Source organism: Tympanuchus pallidicinctus, unplaced genomic scaffold, assembly GCF_026119805.1.
Source record: "Tympanuchus pallidicinctus isolate F22 unplaced genomic scaffold, pur_lepc_1.0 scaffold3, whole genome shotgun sequence".
NCBI classification, from domain to species: Eukaryota; Metazoa; Chordata; class Aves; order Galliformes; family Phasianidae; genus Tympanuchus; species Tympanuchus pallidicinctus.
Window position 1 is genome coordinate 43,929,747 of NW_026294747.1, and position 23,336 is coordinate 43,953,082.

The 23,336-nt window shown below is 39.4% G+C and overlaps 2 protein-coding genes and 1 long non-coding RNA gene across 9 annotated transcripts in view; 2 read left to right on the top strand and 1 right to left on the bottom strand.

Moving 5' to 3' along the window:
* SLC24A4 (solute carrier family 24 member 4) overlaps positions 1-11,347 on the top strand; it is an 85,593-nt gene extending 74,246 nt beyond the window's left edge. For both annotated transcript variants that reach the window (XM_052696760.1, XM_052696761.1), the window contains exons 14-17: positions 601-715; positions 2,407-2,519; positions 3,197-3,262; positions 4,981-11,347. In XM_052696760.1, coding sequence (XP_052552720.1) covers positions 601-715; positions 2,407-2,519; positions 3,197-3,262; positions 4,981-5,133 — 447 coding nt within the window. In that variant the 3' untranslated portion in view covers positions 5,134-11,347. The remainder of the gene's footprint in view (positions 1-600; positions 716-2,406; positions 2,520-3,196; positions 3,263-4,980) is intronic.
* Positions 1-15,858, bottom strand: part of LOC128087330 (uncharacterized) — a 46,864-nt gene extending 31,006 nt beyond the window's left edge. For 4 of the 5 annotated variants that reach the window (XR_008209791.1, XR_008209788.1, XR_008209789.1 and 1 more), the window contains exon 1: positions 3,770-4,987. This is a non-coding gene — a long non-coding RNA (uncharacterized LOC128087330). Of the gene's footprint in view, positions 1-3,769; positions 4,988-15,690 lie in introns of those variants that run through there. The other variant, XR_008209790.1, reaches the window with a different exon arrangement.
* Positions 14,641-23,336, top strand: part of RIN3 (Ras and Rab interactor 3) — a 59,790-nt gene continuing 51,094 nt past the window's right edge. Inside the window, exon 1 of one of the 2 annotated variants that reach the window (XM_052696755.1) lies at positions 14,641-15,268. In XM_052696755.1, the coding sequence (XP_052552715.1) occupies positions 15,222-15,268 (47 nt within the window). In that variant the 5' untranslated portion in view covers positions 14,641-15,221. Of the gene's footprint in view, positions 15,269-19,859; positions 20,041-23,336 lie in introns of those variants that run through there. The other variant, XM_052696757.1, reaches the window with a different exon arrangement.

A 23,336-nucleotide genomic window follows, 5' to 3' on the forward strand; every position in this document is an offset into this window, starting at 1 on the left:
GATGTTCCAGTTAAATAACGTTCCCTGTCCTTTCCAAGAGCTCTGCTACAAGCTACAGCCCTTCCCTTAATAGCTGTAAAGCTGCATCTGGCCTCTCAGGAGAAAATATAGCCAGAGCTGCTCACTTTGAGATTATATCAGGAGTTATTTGAAAAACTTGAAAAGGAGTTTCCTTCTTCATGTGCTGGAATATAATAATTTCCTTATGTCTCTGACACTGCATCGTGTTATAAATTGATTCCAATCCTTTTTCAAAAAGAAGCAATAACAATTTTGCTATTATTGGATATAAAATAAAAACAAAACCACAGATTGAGTCCATGTCTGTGCTTCTCTTTAAAAGATCAGTACGTCCTCTTAGAAGTACAGAAAGTGGAGTTTACTGTTTGCTCAGAAATGCTGAAGTCTATGTCCAGGGTACTTTTTTTTTTTCACAAGGTTGATTTTAGGCTAGTTATTCCACATTACTTCGTTTGCAGGCATGGATCTTGAGTCTAATTCTTCGGGGATCTACACCAGAGATCAGAGTATGCTACAGTGGTATTGGATTGAGGAGACTTTCCAAATCTGACAGGTTTATCTCTTTTCCTTACCATTCAGGTGACTGTGATTGGATACACCCTTGGGATACCAGATGTGATCATGGGCATTACTTTCCTAGCTGCAGGAACAAGCGTCCCAGACTGCATGGCCAGCTTAATAGTTGCAAGACAAGGTACTGTATCTGCAGAAGGATACCTGTGGTCCTACCTGCATGCTCTATGATTTGCTTCTTCAGTGCAGTTTTGTTATTTTTAATTATTTTTATTTGTACTGTTTCAGAGCCCAGATGAAAAAACAGAACACTTTGCTAAGTACTGTGTGCCAAAACATCTTCCCTGTCCTGTTACCTTTTACTCACTGGAACTGGGCACAGCCTAGCATTCCAGATGGGCATTTGACAGTTAGATATCTCATGCATGCTATGTGTCAGTCTGAATAAAAAGATAGAAGTAGTAGACAAAACGGAAAGATCAGCTATTACAAAATTTTATTGAGAAATCTATGCTAATCAGCACTGTTCCATATAGAACTTGTATTGATTTCTAGAAGATTTATTGAACCCAGAGAAGTGAAGTAGTCTAAGATGATCTAGCAAAAACAGTGTTGCTCCAAGCATACTTCTCATCAAAAGGCAAATCTCCTTCCCTTTGGAATGTATGAAAAGTAGCACTGGAAGAGGTTTTAGATTAATATTGGTTATGTCATCATTGAGTTTTCAGTTGAAATTTTAACTTTTTTTCATGTATCTTTAACATTCTGAGAAAGTTTTTTACATTTCCTTTTTTGAGAAATGTCTGTAGCCACATGCCTTCCTGTTGTTGAAAAACATTAACCTGAAAGTATGATCTCCTCTACTGCAGTAGAGTAAGAACCTGTCCTGATTTTACTCTTTTTCACTACTCCAATCCCTGCAGTGTTTTGTTGTTTTCTTTTTTTTTCTCCAGATAATGAGATCTCCAGAACACATAATTGGGCAAACAGCAGGGGTTCTGAAATGATAAGCACCCAAATGTACCACCTTTGAGATAGAAGTAGTGCTCTTAAATGTTGCTTGATTAAAAAGAATTAAGAATGAAGATACTTCATTCTCCAGCTTATATTATCTGTTGTGTGCAGGAAAAATCTCATAAAAGCATTGAGTCTCACAGAAGTATTCAAGATTCGTACAGAACTGCCTTCTGACTAGATTAGCTTTCCATATGTAGTACCAAGAAAACAGATTTTTGAAGGAACAGAAGGAAAGCATGTTTTTAAATGAACAGACGGCTGCTTTAGATTAATTCTTTCTTAATGTTTGGTAAAACTCCTCTAAGGATTGTTTCCTCTGAAAGTGAAGCTAAGTGGTAGCTTGTGGAAAAGCATGTGGTCTCATTGAAGGACACATTTTTGCAGTACTTGAAATCAAGAAAAATGGCTACAAGGATATCTAAAGAGTAGAGAGGGGTACTGCCATAGAAATGGATTGAAATATTTCTTTTTCCTTTTAAATAGAGACTGTATTTGTGATCTGGGAGTGTCTGTCTCTGCTCTGTGTGCTCTGACTATTTGCAGGGTTTGTCCCATACATGACAGTTCCTCTTCTTTCTTGGTATGCATTTTGTAGAAGTGTCTCAGTAGTAAGGCTGGTCCTTAAAGAGAAGTAGCAGAGGAAGAGGATTGTGCCTTCCTTAGAACTGGTGCAGAATGAGATGTCAGCCAACGTTAAATATAATTTCTAATTATGAAAATTGTCTCCTTGCCTCAGATGCTCTAGCCAGTCCAGGAGGACTTGGATCAATGCCAATCAGTCCTCTTTAATTTCCTCTGGATACAGAGTATTCATTCTGTTCTTTTTTTCATCTGAAATTTGCTTTTTCTTTGCAGGCCTTGGTGACATGGCAGTATCCAACACAATAGGAAGTAATGTATTTGACATTCTGGTGGGCCTTGGTGTTCCGTGGGGTTTGCAGACCATGGCAATTGATTATGGATCAACTGTATGTATACTGAGCATATTTCTAATGTTTTCCTTTTCTCTGTTTAAAACAAAACAAACAAAAAAATCACCATCATATCCTAAAAAGAAAGCATGCAAATAAAAACTGATTTAACAAAGCAAGTCCTAGCATTTTATTGGTTATTAAATAAGGTGTTGTGTTTGGTGGGTTTTTTTTGCCAGGAGTTACAGGAGCAATGCTCCTTCCACCAACTGCAATTAATTCCCAATTTGTCAAATGGAGTACATTACAATCTGTATCAGATAATAAGGCCATATATATCTTTCATGGCACTGTCATTTTCTCACTGCACAACTTCAAGCATATCTGACTCCCTGTACCTTAGTATTTTTGTAAGATAACAATAACAACATCTAGAAACTACTAGAAAGTAACATCTCTTTCTCTCATGAGGATCTTTTAACTTGAAATCCATTATACGTGCTATTTTCTTTTTTTAGAATTGGGATTCCTTACACATTTGCTTTAAATCCTTAACGTTCCCATTCTCCATTTTAAATCTGTTGTGGATTTGCATAGTTTAGAAGAAGTCAGACAGTCACAGTTCAAGGCAGAAGGTGGACTACCACGAATCAGTAAATTTATTTCTGATCTCTAAAACAAAGTTTTCATATTCTGGGTGATTTAAAGAATTATTCTCTGTTTAATTCACACAGGTTAAGATAAACAGTAAAGGACTGGTCTATTCAGTTGCCCTTTTACTAGGATCAGTGGCACTGACGGTAAGTATTAGTCTATTTCTGAATGTGACTCTTCAGACTGTTCTGATTGCAAAATAATTATCAGGTATTTACTTAACGTACTCTACAAGGAAAAACTGGAAGTGCTCATCATCCCCAAAGTATTGATTCTTTTAAAGTACTATTCTTATAGTAATGCCACGAGTTAGAATAACTGCCATTGTCTTCCAGTGGCAGGACTGAAATCTGACATTTGGTGCAGAAGAGTTGCTAGAAGTGTATAGATCCCTTTGATTTCAGTGTCAGTATTGACATTATGTGATTGAATAATATTCCTTTGGTCCTGTGTCCAGCTGCATACCCTAGGTCTGTCTGTACTCTGTGCTGGGGAAGACCCAGGTATGCTTCCTCCCTTTTTTTCATCCTCCCATCTCTGATTTTCAAACCAGCCTAGACTAACAATGCACTGTTACCAAAACCTTAACAATGACTGGTCTGTGAGGGCTGTGAACCTCAGGATGTTGAATAGGCATGTAAAGTACAACTCACCTTTATAATACTGACTTGTTAAGGTGAAACAGTAGTTCTGCTTCAAAAGTCAGTTTTGCTGGTACTTAGGGTACTGTGATCTGCTGACTCCCAAAGAGCCATCTGTGGAAAGAATCAAATCCCAAAGGTATAAAAATACCCACTTACATCTTTCACTGCCTGCGGAGACCCTTTTAAAGGAGGGGATCATCACTGGAGATGCTACACTCTTGCATGGCTAGATTTTAGCAAACTTCACATCACCTGTGCATGTCTTAAATGATAGAATGTCCAGATCTGTTCACTTTGCCACTAACTTCCTAGTGCATCTGCTAATATAAGCTGTGAGAGCCTGTTCTTTACTTTTCCTATCTCCAGTTGTGCCATGCTGCACGGTGCCTGTGGAGCAAAAAAGTTCTTTAGACACTTGTATCTGATATTGCTGCATGAGTATTGGTAACCAGCACTTCTGAATACATGGGAGGATTATGCAGATGTTACTATGCTAGAAACTCAGGGATTTCTGAAAAGAATCTTTGCAGCAATATCATCTGAGTTCAAACCATCTACTGTCTTGATTTTTTCTACTGGATACCCTAATTCCCCCAGATCTTCCCATAGCAAAAATCAGTGCAGAAACTCATAGCACCTTCATGTTAATTTAATTGCTTTACTGCTTGTAATTCTTCCTAGTTCAGGAGCTGAGTAAAATGTCAAAGAAACTCTTCTAGAGCTGTTGAAAGAGTGAACGTTAGGTGCTTGTGTTCAACTGGGATGTAAAGGGTGTACAACAGAGCGTTGGAGGGAGAAGCATATTCAGTGTATTCCCTAGTTCATAATGAAGCAGGGAATTAATGCTGCCTAACTAGAATGTGCCTGATGTACTGAAAATGCAGTATGCCCTGAAACAGAGCACCCAGGGGCCTGTTTTGTTTCTCTGTTACATGATGAACTTCTCAAGTGGCCTTGAAGTGGGTCCATTTAATGTTTTGTAAAGGGTTCTTCAGGCAAGTGAGAGTAAGGCCAGAGTTTGAGTTATTGGATTGGGTTCGTACATTCTTATTTAAAAAAAGAAATATTTTGCCTTTTTAAAATCTGTAAAATGCCAAGAATATATATTTTTATCTTGGTCCAGGATCTCTAATTGAAGAAATCATTGTCATTTTCAGCTTACAATTGTTTCTAGAAGTCTCCTTTGAGGCTTAATTAACTAACACTTTGTTTTCTTGCAGGTGTTTGGGATCCATGTAAATAAATGGAAACTTGACAAGAAATTAGGCATCTATGTGTTGTTTCTTTATGCTGTTTTCCTGTGTTTCTCTATATTGATAGAGTTTAATGTCTTCACCTTTGTCAACCTCCCTATGTGCCGAGAAGGACTTTAAGCAACTGTTAAGGAGAGAGACTGCGCTTCTGATTACCTGTGCTGTAAATGACAGGAGACATTTCACGTTTCTACCTTCCTTCCATCAGTAATTTGAGTGTCATTCCTGCTTCATCAGCTACCAAGCACTTTTACCTACGTGGAAGGAAAGCATACCTTTCTTGTAACATGCTAGCTCAAGGCAACCAAAGCATTTAACTCCTCTTTGGATATTGCTGCTCAGTCATGAAGAGGTGTGGACTTTATGCGGTACTCTCGAATGTCCCCACTTATGGGACTTTCTGTTGTTGTTTTCCTTCTCCTTTTGCAGACAATCAAACACTACCAACAAGACTAACAAGAAGACTGGAGAAAAATCTTTATAGTTCTTTTGCTTTTGACATTTACTTTCCATGGAAGGAAAGGAGGCGAGTTCAGAACTTTTCTCGGCTTTGTCAAAATATCTCAACTATAGGACCAGAAAGTCCAAGGTACATATCAGGCATGCACTGTTGAGGACATCATTTCCCCCTTCAAGTGCTCTGCTTATAGAGAAACTGCAGTGACAGTTTTTGATGGCAGTGTTGAATATTTATCATTCTTTTCAAAGAAGATGAACAGTGTGGCAGAGAAAGAAGAGGAAATGGTTGTATGTTGTATCACTTCTGATGATGCACACTATAAGTTTGACTGTCTGCATAGTGAAAAAGAGAATTACATGCAGAACTTCATACTTGAAAAATCTGTTTTATCATTAATGAGTAATGCTGTGTATGTAAATATAAACAAAAAGTGGTGGAATATTACACCATGACAGACATTTTGCGTTGGCCCTCGTAAGCTCATTTGTAAGTTTAGAAGAAACTAAGCAAATAAAATCAACTGGGTGCTGAGTAACTATCAATTATTGCTGTCAGTTGAGAATAGAATCCAGACATAAACCAGATTGTCTGACAATAAAACCCACCTTGGTTATGATTTAATTTAATTTGATTATTGAGGGAAGTAAGCTTACTTCATTAGTCAAGAAACTGATGCATTCTCCATTCTTTATATATTTCCAGAAGCTTAATGAAGATGGGTGTCTGACACTCAGTATTGCAGATAAGATATAGACAGATAAAAGAGTCTATCAGGAGACCATGATCCTTGATTTGATTGTATACAAATTTGAAATATGGTGTACTTCTTTTCAAGCCCCAGTAGAAGCCAGATTTTGGTATCCTATCCACTAGCATAAACCCTGTATAAGGAATAGCTGATGTAAATGACAGCAGAATCTGGCCTAGACTATTAAAAACAATAGGTAACATTCCACGTTTCACTAGTCATAAGACTGCAAATCACCAAGACAGTGTGCATATTTTGCATTGCTACTAAACTTTGAAACTGTATATGAGTGAAAGATCTTCTAAAGAAGCACAGTTAACTTTATACATAGATTTTTTTAATTTTTTAATGTTTATAAACCAAAACAAATCTATCAACTAAAAGTTGATACATTTTTAAATATATTAATATTTTGCACTTAAGACTATATATAAAACTTCCCATTACTGTGTCACTGAGAACATACTAAAGAAACTTAGCGAATAAGAACTAAATTAAAAAGTTCCTTGTCTCAGTATACCTGATTAAATAATTGAGTTCAACCAGCTCACATGTAGGACACTGTTTACACCAGGAAATGTGTTTACAATTAAGGCTATTTAAAATCTATTTTGATACAAATTAAAGAACGAATTCTGCTGTTGAGCTTTTTTAGGAATTGGATCCTTCTAATAAAATCCTACAGGAAAAGGAGCTATATATTTGTTACTTGCTTTACACTTTGTAATCAATGTCAGTATTAGTACCCAGTTAGGGTTTTTCACCTTAATTAGGTAGTTGTGCAGTTAAATTACACAAATCTTAAGATGGAAATAAGTACAGCATTATTAAAATGCTTTATTGAATAGCCAAGAATGACAGTAAACACGTTTGTCCTCAAGTATGTAGATGACCTTATTTCCTGGTGTTCAAGGCATTTCTGCTGTAGTATAGCAGCAAAGCTGAAGAGATTCATTTTCATTCTTGAGTCTTCTGTTGCAGAAGAGTTGTGAAAGTGCACTGCTGTAGGAGCATCCGTCTCTATTCTTAATGTCTTCTCTGCTATTTTTCAGAATGACGGTATGCTGCTGATACTCTCATGATGGCTTATATTTGAACCTGAAAGGAGCAGAGATAGAGGCTGGGCTTACAGAACTAGTTGCCTACAAGCAAACATTTGCTCTTCCGTGCACAGTCTGGGCAACTCAGATGTATTTACACTACTTAATAGTAGTTCCAAAATCTAGTTCTGAATGCCTGCCTAGTGATCAGCTGAGTTGACATTGATGAGGGCATCGATGTTTACAGTGCCAGATCTAGCAGATTGTACTGTATCTTCATATTTCTGAGCCAGGTAACTTTAAAAAACTAGGGGCACCAATTTCTTCCATCACAGCTGATCCCCAGCTCAAAAATGCATGAAATTGTGTTTGCTAATGCCATGAATCCTTGAGACATTTTTTAAAATTATTTTTCCTAAATTTAATATCACCTGCTCCAAAAAACAGAGTGTTCTGCTGTAGGAAGAGGCAGTCTTGGAAAATAATGCTGACCTTAAATTGCATAGCAAGTCCTGTCATTGTATAGCTCTTCCTAAAATGTGGACCACATTTTAGGATGACTTATATTGAATTGCAGTGCTGCATTTCCCGAAGCAGTCTCATACACATCTTCTTTTACAAGACAGGTATCGTGCCATGCTTATCATTATAAATAACTTTAGTAGGATTCTCCTCTGACACAACCATGTGACCAGGGATATATTGTTTGCCAAAGAATTATTAGATGCTGTATCAGGGCCTTGATGACACATGATCATATGAAGTAGTTAGAGTCCCCATATAGTCATTACTAATATGCTAAAATAAAGAAAGATGGTAATTATAGGCAAGCCATGCAGATAATTGAATGGACTGAGAAAGATCTAACTGACAAATTGCTGTCTGTCAGATACCCACTTCAGAATGTGTCAGTAATTCAGGAGAATATTGCTGAGTACTAGCGGAATAGTGCCTTTCATGTGTACAGAAAATAATTTGCTTGTGTCAGGAAACTACTTCAAATTTTGCCATTTTCCAATGATGAAAAGGAATGATTTGCACTCGGCTCTCCGAAGTTTCTGCAATTCTATATTGCATGTGTTCAGATTGGGTTTGGAAAATTTTGTAGCCGTTTTGTTTTACTGACTGCTGCAATAGTTAGCTGTCTGAGTTTGGAATGTATGTCACAATGTTGTCTAAGCTAACATTCAGTTCAAGAGTGAAAAGAAAGCTTGTGAATGCGATTTGAAAATTGCCAGCCTACTAACACTGAAGAGTAATACGATGCAGAAAGACATAGCCCTTATCCAGCAAAGCTTAACTTCATGAGGATTGATTCCATGCTTAAAACTAAACATATATTTAAGTGCCTTGCTGGATTGATGACAGCTGAGCACGACTTTTGGGCTTTCTGTCACGCTCATGTTTGTTTTGTAGTCTACAATTTTTAATTCTCACTCAAGTTGAAAGGTTTGGACAGAATCTATGGACTTCTGCTCTGCTGACACCATTGTGGATTTCCACTCATGAATAAGAGGAGAACTGGTTCTCTGTCCCATAGATTTCAAAACAGTGTACCTTTCCTGGTATACAATGGCATCAAAACTGAATTACAGCTGGCCAAGCAGAGCTTCTAGCAGTTCTTCTGTGCTACAGTTCCACAGGAGTAGTACAGTCCCACATAGATCCACAGAGTGCAGACCTATCTATAGTGACTGCATGGGAGTGTTGCCATTGAAGTCAGAAGTGTCCAATTCTCTACAGACTGTAACTCTTGTACTGCATTATAAAGTTGTGTCATAAAAGTTCAGATTTGGTACTCTGAGTCACACTGATTCATGGAAAATATTGCCCAAATAAATATTTCAGGCTAGGGATCTATTTGTCTAAATCTAAAACAGTAATCTACAGTTATAGTTAAGGTAACCTACAGTTATGGTTATCTTAAAATGACTGTTTGATGACCTGCTGTAGGCTGAAGTCCAGTCTAGCTGAATACCTTAAGTCTTCCCAACATGTATGGCAGTCAACCACCTTTCTCCTGGCTCAGTCATCGGCGTGCCAATTTTATTTTATGGTATGCTTGCTGCAGCTGTGACTAACATATAATTAGTTTCTGGTTTTAGACTATATTAGTAAATATTCCTCTAATGTGTAAGCAAATGGAAAATGTCTTTCCAAGTCTACTACTTATACAGCAATGATAGGGAAGACTATTATTTGATTTCCTTTGTGACTGTGCTTTAATTGTACACACTTGATTTTACTGTGTGTTTGCTCTAGTTGCACAAATCCCACATGAGTCTGGGTGTCTTCCGTTTTTGGATTTCTTGCAATCGTAACGTTATTTATTTGTGTACCACTGCTAGATTTTTTTTCTTCTTTTTTGTAGAGTGCTTTAAGTTGTATAAATACTGCCTGATCATCCATGCCAAGGAAAGAGCAGACCTAATGTAATATGAAGCAGACACTAAAGTAACACTGACAGCCAGGTGAAACCAAAGAATCTTTTTTTCAAGTATTGAAATGCATCACTTTTGGACATAATATTCTGTCACTGCAAGGCTCAGATCCTTCACTTATTTGTGTTTAAGCGCTCATAAGAGAAGCTCTGCAGCTCAGACATTCGCTACATATTTTCCTTTATATTTCTTTGAAGTCTAGATTTTTCAGTCTGTTGAGTGATGAGATTTATACGATGGTTACACAGGTAAATGACAGCATTTAGTTGTACCAATTCTGTACCAAGCCCCCCATTATCCCTTATTACTTCCTTAAACTACTCTGAAAATTCTGTATGCAAGTGTTCTGATGAAGAATGTTGATCAACTGATGTGTGCTTTCCAGTTCCTGACCTAGTGTGCACAGATTGAAAAACCTCAATGTGAATAAATTGAGCATGCAATTTCTTTCCCCATGTGTGATGTCCTCCTATTTTCTCCCTGGAGAAAGCTTCAGAAGGGATCTCACCCCGTGAGATTCTTCATCCCTGTCCTGAAATTTGAAATACGTGTAGCTCCTTCTCTACAGGCTGAGATGTATGATGATTGTGGCACTTTGTACATCATATGTTATGCTTCCTACCATACTTCTGACATATAGTAAACCTTGGAAATAAATGAGAGAGTGTAGGAAATTAAGGTCACTTGGTATTTTCCTACAAGAGTTACCAATTTGAATTTAATTCTTTATTTTTTTTTAGTTGCACAAAGAATGTATGTGATTGTTGCTCTTATCATTGAGATGATCTTGGCAAACTTGAAAAACAAATATAAAGGTTGATTTATAGCAATAGGGAATTATGACAAAATCTAAAGGTTATCAGAATATATCAAAACCAGACAGATAAATTCTCTGGAAAGATTGTGATGCTTCTTTTCAGAGGATTTTGCAGAAAAGATTATTGCCTTCATTCCTATACCAGTTGGATACACAGAGAACACTCAAGTCTGCTTCCCCAGCAGCATCATTGTTCCAAATGGCTGAAACTCTGCAGTGAAGTTATGACCAAATTCTTGCCTTCACGTTCTTGGGAGCGATGCCAGCTCTCATTATTGTCCTGATAGTTGGCACAAATTCTCATCAGTGGAACTGTGAGCAGAATTTGGCACCTGCTATCTCCTCCATTGCAAGCAGGTATTTGAAATCATTTACGATTGCTAAAATAACTTCTGAACCTTTTAAACTTCCCTGTGCTTCATACTTACAGCCATTTGCAGTGCACCCTTAGGTGGTGCAGTACCTCTTTAAATTTTATTAAAACTTTCTAGAACTGCTTACTTTGAAAACAGAAAGGGATGAGTTTGTAAACTGTAAATAACAAAGTTCTATTTATCATGTTATTTATTTTTTCAATGACTGTGACCTTATGCACTGTGAATGCTCTGTGTATATGGGGTCCTTTGTACAGATGAATATGTCATGAAATCCATATGGATTTAATGTGATAATTTGTTACAAAATGTTGGCATGATATTTGATTATTTTTGTTGTGGAAAATTAAAAATAAATAGTTAAATAGGCATTTATAAAAGAATCTAGCAGTCAGTATGGTAATGCACTATGTTATTAACACATGTACACTATCAATAAATTATATAAGAACTACTGGATTGTATTTTTGTCAGGTGATGAGACCATGTGAAGCGTTCTCTTATTTATTGTTGAAAATCTAAAATTTCAGGACCCAGCTAGGATATGTGCCTGCACTTTCTTGCTGAAATCTGGACTCTGCTACACTGAAAGACAGAAGGCCCACATTTTCATCTGTTCAAGGGGGTATCACTTGGATCAAGCCAATATTTTGGGGTGAGTCAAGTGTATCTGTTTGATCCACAGCAATTTCAAAATGCAAGATTTGCTCTTTTGGTACTAGAAATGTTTGGTCTGCTGAGAATATCGTCTGCTGTACTGAGGCACCAATCCAGAACAAATATGGCAATCTCAGAAACATCCTTAGCCAGTATTTTGGCCCCATGGTACAGTGGAATCCATCAGGTTCCCATTGGGTACTGAATGCTGACAAAAGGGAATGGAAACATGATCTAAAAGCCCCATAGTGCTGTTTCACCTTCCCAGATACCTAGGCTCTGGAGATAGCAGAGAAAAAAAATAGTCCCACTTATTCTTGATTGCCTATTCGAAAAGGCAGACATACAGCTATCTTATGACTTCTAGGGTAGATGCACAGTCTCTGTATGCTGTATATTCTGGGCTGAAGGAAAGCTTCTAAACTCAGTTCTTTGAAGAAGGAACCTTACTCCCATATACTATATTTTTTAACTATTCATTAGACAAGAGTCTTCCCATTAATACTCTTTGCCAGTTTACCCCAGATGACAGAGATAAAACTTTCACCATATTTTCCATAGCCACACTGCATGCTTTTGTATAAAACCTGTAATTAGCCACTGTGTTTTTGTGTATTTACAGGAGAATCCTTGTGATGTGGAGAAAAGCAATATCCTGCTTTCTTTGACTTTTGCACGAGGGTTCATTCTTCGGTAAATGCTAGGCTAGGTGTTTCTAAGGAAATGACTCCTCTTCCCTACAGAATTAACTTCCAAGAATCAGAATCTGGCTGTAGAAAGTACCATTCTTTTAATTCCCTGTACGTTTGACCTCATGACCCATCATGACCTGTTATGTAATAGGCTTTATAAAAGGCACGTAATCTATGGATTAGTGACACAGTAGGCATGACAGCTCCTGCAGGAATATACCATGATGCAGCTGCATCCTACTGTGTGAAAAGCAGAAATGTCACATAATCTGTGCATGTGCTGAAAGCACTTCAATAAAACCAAACTGCACTTAAGTGCTTCTCTCATTTTTAAACCTTCTCAACTTGGTCAAATGGTGTGGTTTAAGATGGAAGGGGTGAATCAGCCTTAAAAAAGGACAGGAATTTCTCCCCCCTGCTTCTAGCTCACACTGATATTGCAGCAATCTGTAGGCTAAAAATTAGTTTAATGAATGTGTCACATCTAAATAATTCTCCAAGTTTTCTCTAAAACCTGTTTGGCTTGGATGTATCTCAGAGAAGTGCCATTTTGCAGTGTTTGTCATGTAGCTTTTGTACAACTGTGTACCACAGCCTGATCCTACAACACAGCGTCTCACTCCAAGCCTGTCGGATCTCTGGCTTAAGAAAAAACACACAGAAAAGCTCTGAAAAAATATATTAAAATTCGTCCTAATTTCCATTTTTTATGTATTTTACAGAAATGCTTATACAGTATTGCAGAGACGCTAACATATTTGTGAGGAAAAAAAAGAGTCTTTTTTGAGAATTTTTGCCCATTATCTTTAACATAAATATTTTCAAAACTTCACATTTCTGAACCTGTACCATTATGAATTGTGTGAAAGTTTTCACAAGAAACCAAAAAAGAGCTTTTCTCAAATAATGTCAAACTGAAAGACCACAATACTGTATTTTGTATTCTGTATTTTTGCAATTTTTTTCCTGTGTTTTTAATAGTACTTCCTGTCTGACCGCATTTTTGGAAATGCCTGTCGCTTGCTGAAAACTGATCTTATGCATCTATAGGGTCTTATTTCTTTGCCTAGGATGACTGCATCTTTGTGTAAGCACAGATTTCTCCATCTGAGTAGGTTCATGCAGAACAGCTCACCCTTAAAGCTTTCTACCCTTGTTTCCCAGATAAGCAAAGGTAAACTCAGTATCCCAGTCCTAGCCGGGTTGCAATGTAGGGAAATGAAATGGTGGCGTGGGGCTGAATTTGTGGAATGTATCTAGAATCTTGTTCTTATGCTAATACCCAAGGTGTATTTCAAAGGCGACAAGCTGGAGAACAAGTTTGGAGTGTACTTCTTGGATCTCTGTGCCCAGAACCAACAGTACTGCAGCTACCAGAAAGATTCATGAGATATGACAAGCCTGCAAAGAGGGATGAGTGAATCTCAGCCAACCAGTTTGCTTAAGAGTTAAATGCAACATGGAATTAGTTTGTAATTGTCTAACTGGCAACATAAGTTGGAGCGAAGAAGTCCTTAATTTAGTAGAAGAGAATATAATGAGATACAATAACAGAAATCTTAAAACTAGGTAAGGCAAAAAGTCTGGTCTGAAATCTAGATGATACTGATAATTAAACAGTAAGACACCTGTAGCAGGGTTGTGGATTTTCCATCATGCAGCCTTTATATCAGCTCTTTGATTTTCTAAGAGAAATCCTTCTGGAAGCTAGAAGACAGGTTTCCCAATGCCAACACAATATTTGACTGAAAAACCCTTGAGAAAAGTTTATCTTGAGTTACACAAATGGGTCTAGATTACAGGAAGGTTCCCCGGTTCCTCCACGCTCAAGCTAGCAGAACAAGTTCTGTGTTCTACATAAGTCAAGTTTCTCTCATGCGGATACACTGGGAGCTGCCCGACGTTTCCATTTCGAAGGTGGGCTACATGGCAAAGTACTTACTGGACAATAGAAAGCTGAGAAGTTTCTTCTAAAAATAAAAGGAGAAACAAGTTACTGTCATCTCCTCTGTTCCAAGCAATTACTTTTCTTTGCCTCTGCTTCATATTTCTACTTTGCTTTTTTCCATTATGCATTCTTCCAACATCAAATATTTCCTGAATAATAGAGCTGCCAAGCAGGAGTGCCATTAGCCCTGTCTGACAGCACATCTGTCAGCTCCCAGCCTCCACAGCTGGTTTGCGTTCAGTTGGGTTTTCAGTACAGCAAACTACTCAACCACTTAAGTAACTCCAGGTCAAACAGACAGCTGTTCATTTACTAGCAGTCTTACAGCCTTATCATTACCTTCTGCATTAACTTCTTTGCATAAATGTCCTCTGCCTGTGTTAGACATTTCATTTTCCCAGGTCCTGTGTAAATATAAAGGTTTCCAAGCTCCATCTGGTTCCAGTTACTCAAGCAATAGAAATACACATGCTTCAGGAATTTGCAGACGGAGACTTAATGCTTTGCTGCCTTATAAAATCCTTTACAAAGTTCACCATGCTCTGTTGCCTACTGATATACCTGCAGTCTGTAAAACAAACTCCCCTGTATTTACTTAAGTTAGAGAAACAAAGTAGAAGCTGACAGTTTCAGGCCCTTCTTTCTAATAAGGTTAACCTGCCTTCACTACTAAATATGGCTTTCTAATATATACACACGCACACACACACACACACCCTTGACCACCAAAGACTGCCTCTTCCTGAAATCCCCCATTCATATAAATACAGGAAGTAGAAAGAAGAGAGGCTAAAATCAGACCTTCTTGGTAGTTTGCTTTCATTTCAGTGCCTGTTTAGTCGTCTGCCCTCCGATATTACTGAGCCTGAAGTTGGTTTTAAACGTCCTCCCCCTGCTGCCCCTTGAAATATCATCTTCAATACAAAACCAGAGGATGTGGATGTTCTGCTCAGCGATGGAAAGGAATTGCTTTCTTTACCAAGGAACTCTAAAGCCACTGTGAAACAGAAAGTGTCTTAAAGTTTGCTGTAATGATGAAAACATCAGCCCGAGATGAGGGAGCCAGGGATGACTCAGGGTAAGTCCTGAAACTTACATGACTGTTTGTTTCTAACAACTACGTTGCTTTGCTTTTCCCACTTAACAAAGAGCTCTCAGCTGCATTTGCAAGCTGGCCGGGGAGCTCTCAGCTATACATTCACACTGGTGTGGCATGTTCATGCTGTAATTTACAGTATTTCCTTTAGCTAGCATCTGCAAGCTGAAAACAAACAGCACTACCTTTATTTGACTTGAATCTCAGCTATTTAGGGGAGAATAAGCACAAATTTTGAGCTGCAATTTAGGGAAAGGACAGAAGAGAGATCTGTGCTTTTGGAAACGCTAGGAGTCTTTTCTGGGAGGCTTGCTTTATTTCTGCTGAAATGCTGAGTATTGGGTAAGGGCATCCATGCAAGCTGGCAGTCACTCCAGATCTGTGTAATGAAAGTATGCACAAACCGTGTCCGCAGACTCCCAGGAGACTTCAGGTATACTTTTGATGAGGAAAATATCCCAGGCTTTCCTTGCTCCTGGTGGACAGGCGTTGCAGCTTGCAGGTTCATGCTCCGAGAAAACATAGAGAGGGAGAGAATGGTTTTGATTTGGAGGACAGTCAGCTGCTGGGACTCCAGGATCAGGCTGGAATCTGACCAAAGCTCAGTTATAACTTAAAGCTGATGCCTGAAGCTGAGCATTTCTGTTTCCTGTTTAAAACAATTAGGGGAAAATGACATAGCTGCTGAAAACTTCCATCACCTTCCTTGGAAAAACATGTAATGCCAGATAATAAGAGTGGTTTTTATCTGTCTGATACACTTAGATAGTCTCTTTCCCATGAGTAAGAGCTCCCAGACATGTCTATGATGGGTGCAGTAGAAGCTGTATAGGTTGAGGGATGTGTTATGTTTGCATTTTCAGTCACTGAGTATGCTGCAAGTCAAACTCAAAAATGGTGCTGGCAGGCAGCTATAGCTCCACCATAGCACTGTTCCTAAACACGCACATGGAGTGAAGGGGACAGAAGGAAAACCCTGCTTTCATTGCTTTTGACTTCATATTTTTTACTAAGCTGCCAGGAACAGTGTCATTCCTGTTCAAAGGTACAATTACTCAGTTCAAGTTAATGTCAAACACCAAAGGATAAAGATCACGCACACAGCCTTGAGGAAAAAAATAAAAGAAGCCAATCGCAGTAGACTGACAGGAGGAATTCAATAATCCAAAGAATTTGCACTTTGCAGATATTCCCTGCATTTGTGATAGCGAAGATGCCACGGACTGGGAAAGTGGAAGATTTAAACTGTTTATCTCTTTCTCAGCTTGGTTGAAAGGAGCCACATGCTTGCAAAGATTTGCGGTCAGTTTAGAGCTGCAGAAGAAAATAAGACATAAGCCCTGGACTTGGGCAGTAAATAAGTGATTCCAGGAATGTTGAAGTATGAATGGGCATGGCACATGGGGTTCATAAATAAGTGATCATCTGAATAATTTAACAACATTCCTTTATTTCAGTAACTGATTTTTTTTATCCACCATATTATCTATCTCCCACTCTTAAGTAAGAATTTATGTATTTAAAAATTCTGTTTTAGCTCTGTTTATGTGCCACAATATTCCTGAAGATCCTCAAAATTACACTTCAGCTTGCATACTTTGTAGCCTGCAGCACATTACAGAATTACTCCTGACTAATTTTCTGTTATGGTCACATGCAATTAGGCACGGATTTCATGAAGTATGTGTAGACAAAGTTAGTAACTTTCAAAAGAAATGGTTGTAGAGGTAAGGTGCTGATGGAGAATTTGGGCCCAATTTTAAAATTCTGAGCAGAAAACCTGCACGAGCAATTGCTGAGATTGTGCTTTTATCCACCCAGGTCTTCAGGGTATTAATTAAAGGTGAAAGCTTTCTTACATGCACAGAACTATGACAGTGCAAATCGTTACAGAACTATCTTGGCAATTTGGAAGCTATCCATATATCTATTCCTTGTAATGATTGACAGAGTTCATGTTGCTCGTAGCAAATCAATAGGGAAGTTCTGCTGACTTACACCTCTGAAATGGCCGTAAGACTGGGGAGAAATCTATGTCCAAAACTAAAAGCTCCACAGGGATGAGTGTGGGGAGGAGGGTAACTAAGGGTAACTAACAAAAATCAGTCTTAGTGAATTCTTCCAAAACTGGTTGGTGAAGTTACAACCACTTATCCTGACCTAGAGTCGAGCTAACTTATTTAGGAACATTAATAAGTGATGAGATCACAAAACATCTGGAGAAATGTGAGCTGATTGAGCCTGGTGGCTATGGTTTCGTGAAAAGGTATATGCCTCCATTCCAACATCTGGTAAATGCATGGAGGAGATGATGAGAAGAGCAGATAGGAGCTGAGACAGATGTCACCTGCAGTGTGCAAATATAAATAGTCTTTCAGGATAGTGGCTGGTTCAGGCCATTGGAATGAGTTACAATGGTTCTCACTTTCTGGGTGACCAGGCTAGCTAATGAAGCGATGATTGTACATCTCTTCTGCGACATGTCTACCATCACAATTGACAGTGATTTCATGCAATTTATGTAGAATAAAGAAATGAAGAACTGGAGGAGTCTGAGAATTGAACCTCTCATATTGGTTCACAGAGGACTGTTTTGATTATCTAATCTGATCTCCTGTGCAGAGGAGACCAGAGAACAGTTCTGTTAAGCACTCTGTCAAAACCATCATTTATCCTGGAATGGGATCTTGTAGATAACTTGTTGGCCAAAAAATGTCACCTATCAAGTATCTCTCCTGCAAGATTACACACCTTGCTCTGTAGTGATGTAAATAAATCTAATGCCAACACTTACAGATAAAACAATGAAAAAAAAAAACAAAAAAAAAAACCATAAGTTTTCTCTAGAACTGTCCTATGAGAAGAACTATAAACTAACCTTTTCTGAACTAGTGGACAAGTTCCATTGGCCCTAGGAGGTCTGGGGCACAATGCAAAGTGCTGCTCAAAGAAAACATCGACCTGGAATGTGTGAGATGCAGTGTTTAGGTGGGGTTGGCAGCGGGGAACAAATCAGTATTATCAAATCACTCTGCTGTCTGTCAAGCTCTGATAAAGGAGGAAATTTTCCATTCCCAGAGGATGATGCTACTCAGGAAGGAAATGGCTATGTGTTGCACCAGGATCAGGAAATTACTGCAAACATACAAAGAAAGAGGTGCTCCCTAAAGACCCGTGAGTTTGATGCCTTCAGAGAATGGATTTGAAATCCCCTGGAATTTATTTGACAGAGAATCATGTTTGCTCACTCGTCTTGTGATCACCACCAACCTTAGCGACTGCTTTGAGCATTTGTGCAACAGTGTGCTGGAGCAAAAGACAACTGTCCTTTCTCTTGCTAGGGCACAGACCATGCTGGAAATACTGACCTTGAGTGGGGAACTCCTCATCACTGCAGACAGTCCCATATCAGTGTTCGTAGAATGCAGACACAAACATAAACAGCCTTCTGTTCATCTCCTTTCCTTTCCACTACTGTTTCAGCTAAAGATAGTTTTTCACTTCCTGTCCCAAGTGGGTATGCACAGTTTTGTATTGCTGGCTTTCCAACCTAGAGGCAGTATGGTCTGTAAAATGCACGAGTGCATGCACCTGTCTCTCTCTCTGTGTACTGATACTCACCTTGATCAGTGTGTCCCAGAGAGTAGCTCTGAGGGTTGCTTGGCACAAATTTGGGTTCACTTCAACCTTTACCACACCATATGTATATAGCTGACATATCTAAGAGAGGATTTATTTTTCCTATTTATTCATCCACGAATATGATGAATATGCCCTTTTATGAGGTCAGCAATATAGGCTTGTGAGACTCAGAAGGATCTCTAACATGAACTAAAAAAAAAAAAAAAGACATGAAAAGCAAATAATTAAAATGAATCTATTAGAAAAAGAAGCTGCATCAAGAGTCACTTCTCGGAGCTTTAATTGCTTTCCTGCTTAGATTGCTACAGAGCACAGAAACTTAAGTGAGTTAGTGAAACTAGTCCAACATACTGTCCATCACAAACATTTAGCCATTTTGGAAGGGAGAAGGCTTTTTTCATTTGGGAATAGAAAGAAATATTTCTTTGGAAGGGTAACTAGAAAGAAAAGGCAGCTGTTCAGAATAACTGACCAAATTCTGACCACAAGAACTGTGACAGAATCCACAGATGGATCTGTGAGAAGAGGGTAGGTATTGCCATCAAAGGTGACTAAAAGCTGTGCAGTGTCCCCAAAGTCTCATCAGACTTTCCTAACTATATGTTTGAAGCGTACATGCTGCAAAGACTTTAGATTTACCTTCAGAGAATAACTACAGATTAAAACTGAGAAGAACGGGTGAAAACTGTTTTACTGTAGAAGAGTAGCTTTAAGAAGACTATCAAGAACCAGTGGAAGTAGTTAATGCAAAGTCATGCTTAAAAGCCAATTCTTGCAGCTCTAGAGGGACGTCTCAGGGCTTTAGATCACTCAGTTGTCTTTAATTCAACTTCTGTCCACCCCACCCAATGCACACACACATGCTTTGTAGGGTTCAAAGGAGCTCCCATGACCTCTCACAGCTGGCTGTGGTCCCTACAGAGTCACTTTTCTGTAACCAAACACAAAATCCACCTGCCTCTTCCTTCAACTTCTCCACCCCTGGGATTCCAGCTGGCTGGGCCTTCACACCGGAGCTGACCCCTAAGGAGGTGGGATTACAGATGGATTTCTACCCAGGGGTGACGCAGCCATTTGCCACAGGGTGTTTTGCAGCACTGAAACAGTTTGAGGTAAGGGCTGCAGTCAGCAGTGAGCATGTCCTAATCCTTACAGGCATCTAGGGATGCTATTGCAATGCAGATAAGTAGACTGCTGAGCATTTGGTGCTTATTTTCAATAATCATCCAACAATTCAAGACTTCCTTGCTGATTTTACCTCTCTTTATCACAGTTGTCCCATCCCATTCTCCCTGTTTTGGCAATCCATACAGCACAAGCATGTATGTGGCTGTATTTGAGCTGTGTGCTGGTGTCAGTTCAGAGCAACTCCAGCAGAGAAGAGCTGAGACAGAAATCCGTCTCAGCCTGAGGGGTGCTTGCTTTTCAGAGGGACAAGGCAAGCTTTCAGCTGGTGTTTTTGACTGTGAAGTTTGTGTGTGTGTATGTGTGTATGAGTTCAGGATAAATAGGACTGCAAAGCAGCTGTGGTTAAGTAAGCAGCGTTATTTAAGCTGTGCAAGTATAATAGAGCAACAGGCATCACCCAATATGGTAAATACTGTAGCTACAAGCCTTTCCTCTGACTGTTTTGTACCTCTCTGAGCTACCCAACATAATTCTACCCACTTTCACAAATGGGATCCCTCAGTCAGAATATCTTGCCAGAGTGGGGATGCTAAGGTAATGCTTCCTTTGGGGTTTCAGCTGCAAGAAATTTGGAGTGCCTTAGCTCCTCTTTGCCTGCACCCAAAATAGTATAAATCTTTTTTGCAAGTGAAGATGATTACTTGAGCAGCAAAGGATTAGCAGATGTGAACACTGCATAGCTGGTTCTGTTAGTCACATTTTCCTAAATAGTTATTCTATTATATGTATGCGAGCCAGGGAATGCTAAAGAATGTAGCTCTTTTCAAACAGATGAATGTATGCATACACATTGCAGTGTGCCTTTCCCAAACTTTCCATCACCATTCAGCTGAACAGGGAGTGTATTTATGTCTGAGTAAAGGATTTCTGCTTTCTGCATTACTGATATCTTTAAAATGGGCAAAATATTTTCACTAATTGTAATGACAATGTAAGATTAACATAAAGCACTTGTACGTACAAAGAGAGTTTATGCTGTACAAACTGGGTGTTTCCTAGATGTTAATCCTCTCAGCAACCATTCAAAGATAGATATTCACCACAGCTACTGAAGGAAGGGAAACTGAGGCATGAGCTGATTTAGTCACTCTGTAGCCCAGTTCCCTGGATTCTTGTTAAGCATTTAACCCCTGGCCTTTCCCCAGACCATCCTTTATGTTTTGGGGTAAGGCCAGAAGCAGAATCCAATTCTCAGGAAGCCTTTTCTTTTTGGTGAGTGTTTTCTGCTGGGTTAGGACGCTGAACCAATATCCTTGCCTCTCAATCTGAGGCAAGTGGAGCAACAAAAGTGAAGTGATGGGAATATGTCCAAGTAGGGCCAGGGGACTACACCTTCAGCAATGTCCTGCCATTACCCTGGGTTTGGAGGAACATGAAACCATGCCCTGAGAGTTGTTCTCTGAGTCAGGACTGCAATTCTGGCTCAGATCTGGTCCTGCAAGGGTTCAGGCTGCTGGTATTTGCTCTCTAATTCCTCGGGGTCTGTGGGGCAATGTTACTTCTGGTGGGCTTGAAAGACCTGTCTTGCTACTTGAAATAATCCCCTGACCACGTTAATTGGTACTTTCTACTTGCTTTTGCAAGAATAAGGAATTACTGGGGAATTTCAAGTGTTTTGTTAAAAACAACAATATACATTCAGCTTTTTGGATGCTGGGGAAACCTTGCCAAATACAGTGAATCTGCATGGCTCAGGTACCCTCCTCCTGTGGTCCTCTGGAGAAAGGCAACTTTTGGCAGAACAAGAAGCAGTCACTGCCCCTCATGAGCTGGGTTGTGTGCTGCTTGGGAAACTTCACCAAGGAAACGGAGACCAAAAAATAGCAGCGCCTGGAGACTGACAGTTCTGCTGGCGACCTGCAACACTGATCTGCAAATTGCTAGCAGACTTGTAGGCAAAAGAAGGTTGTCCCACATATTTGGCTAAATGACAGCCTGGGACCTGGCCCAACCTTTCATCTTGCTTGCCAAGAATTCTTTTCTCTCTTCTCTCTTTCATTTGTTTTCCCTTGAGTTCTCTCCAAGGAACCTGTCACTCACAGTGCTCCATGCTAAATAACAGACACCTTGCAAAGCTCAGAGCTTCTCCTGCTGAATCAGCAGACAAGAAAGAGGTTGGCTTTGGATTCCTTTGCTCCCTGTCCAGAGGACAAACATGTAACACAGGGCATTTTGAGGAGTTTGTACTGAATTCCCATCCTAATACTTTCTGTGACAAGATTCTTCTTGACTGGATCTTGTTGCTAGCCTCTCCAGACAAAAGGCAGAGAGCTGGTCAGAGAGCTGTGCCTAGCACAAGGACCCACACCCCTCACGTCAGACATGAATGGCAGCTGGGAGGGGAGAGCGGCCACAGCGTGGATGTTTTGAGGAGGACATAATTACTGCAACAGTCTTTAACTGCTGTGAAGGCATGTCTTGGCCATGGTCTATTTACGTCTCAGCCCTGATGGTCAAGTGACTGTAAACACTGTTAGAACAAGTTTGAGGTCCTGTCAATGACTTAACTGGGACTGCGGGAGCTGATAAGACTTCCTTACTGCCTGGCAGGTTTTGTAGTCACATGCTGAGCTCCAAGCTGCCTCAGAGGCAGCTGGCAGTGTCTGACACCTGCTCCAGCAAGTCCTAATAGTCCCAGGTTTCCCATCAGCACATGATAATGAGGGCCATGCCCATCTGCAAGCACATCACTCAGCTTAGCCCAGCAAACCAGAACTCCCATCTTTGTACAGGGACACCAGCATCTCTCACCACCTTTCTACACTCCTGAAATATCCCAACAAGCTGTTTTCTTCTTTATCTTTTTCCTTTGGGGAAACCAATCTCTAATTTCACCTCAGCGTGAATGCAGGCAGAGATCCTGTCAGATCACAAAGCAAGAAATAAATACTATTTTCCAGTGCCTAATCAAAATTAAACATGTGGAGTAAGAAAGTGCTGGAGTAAGGATAAGTGATGATAAAGAGTACGTCCATAGATTTAGATTTTTGTTTTACAAACAGCACCAGGTGTTTATATGCATTCACTCTGATGCTGGAAGGAAATATTAACCAAAATATGAATATTTGTGTTCAGATGACTGATTGACTGGTTTGAAGCCCTTTAACTCAACAAGAAGAGCACCAGCCTCGCACCTCTGAAGGCCTTTGCTCTGCTCCTTGAAATGATGAAAATTCAGTGGATTTATTTCCCTCGATGAAATGGCCATTGCTAGTTGCAA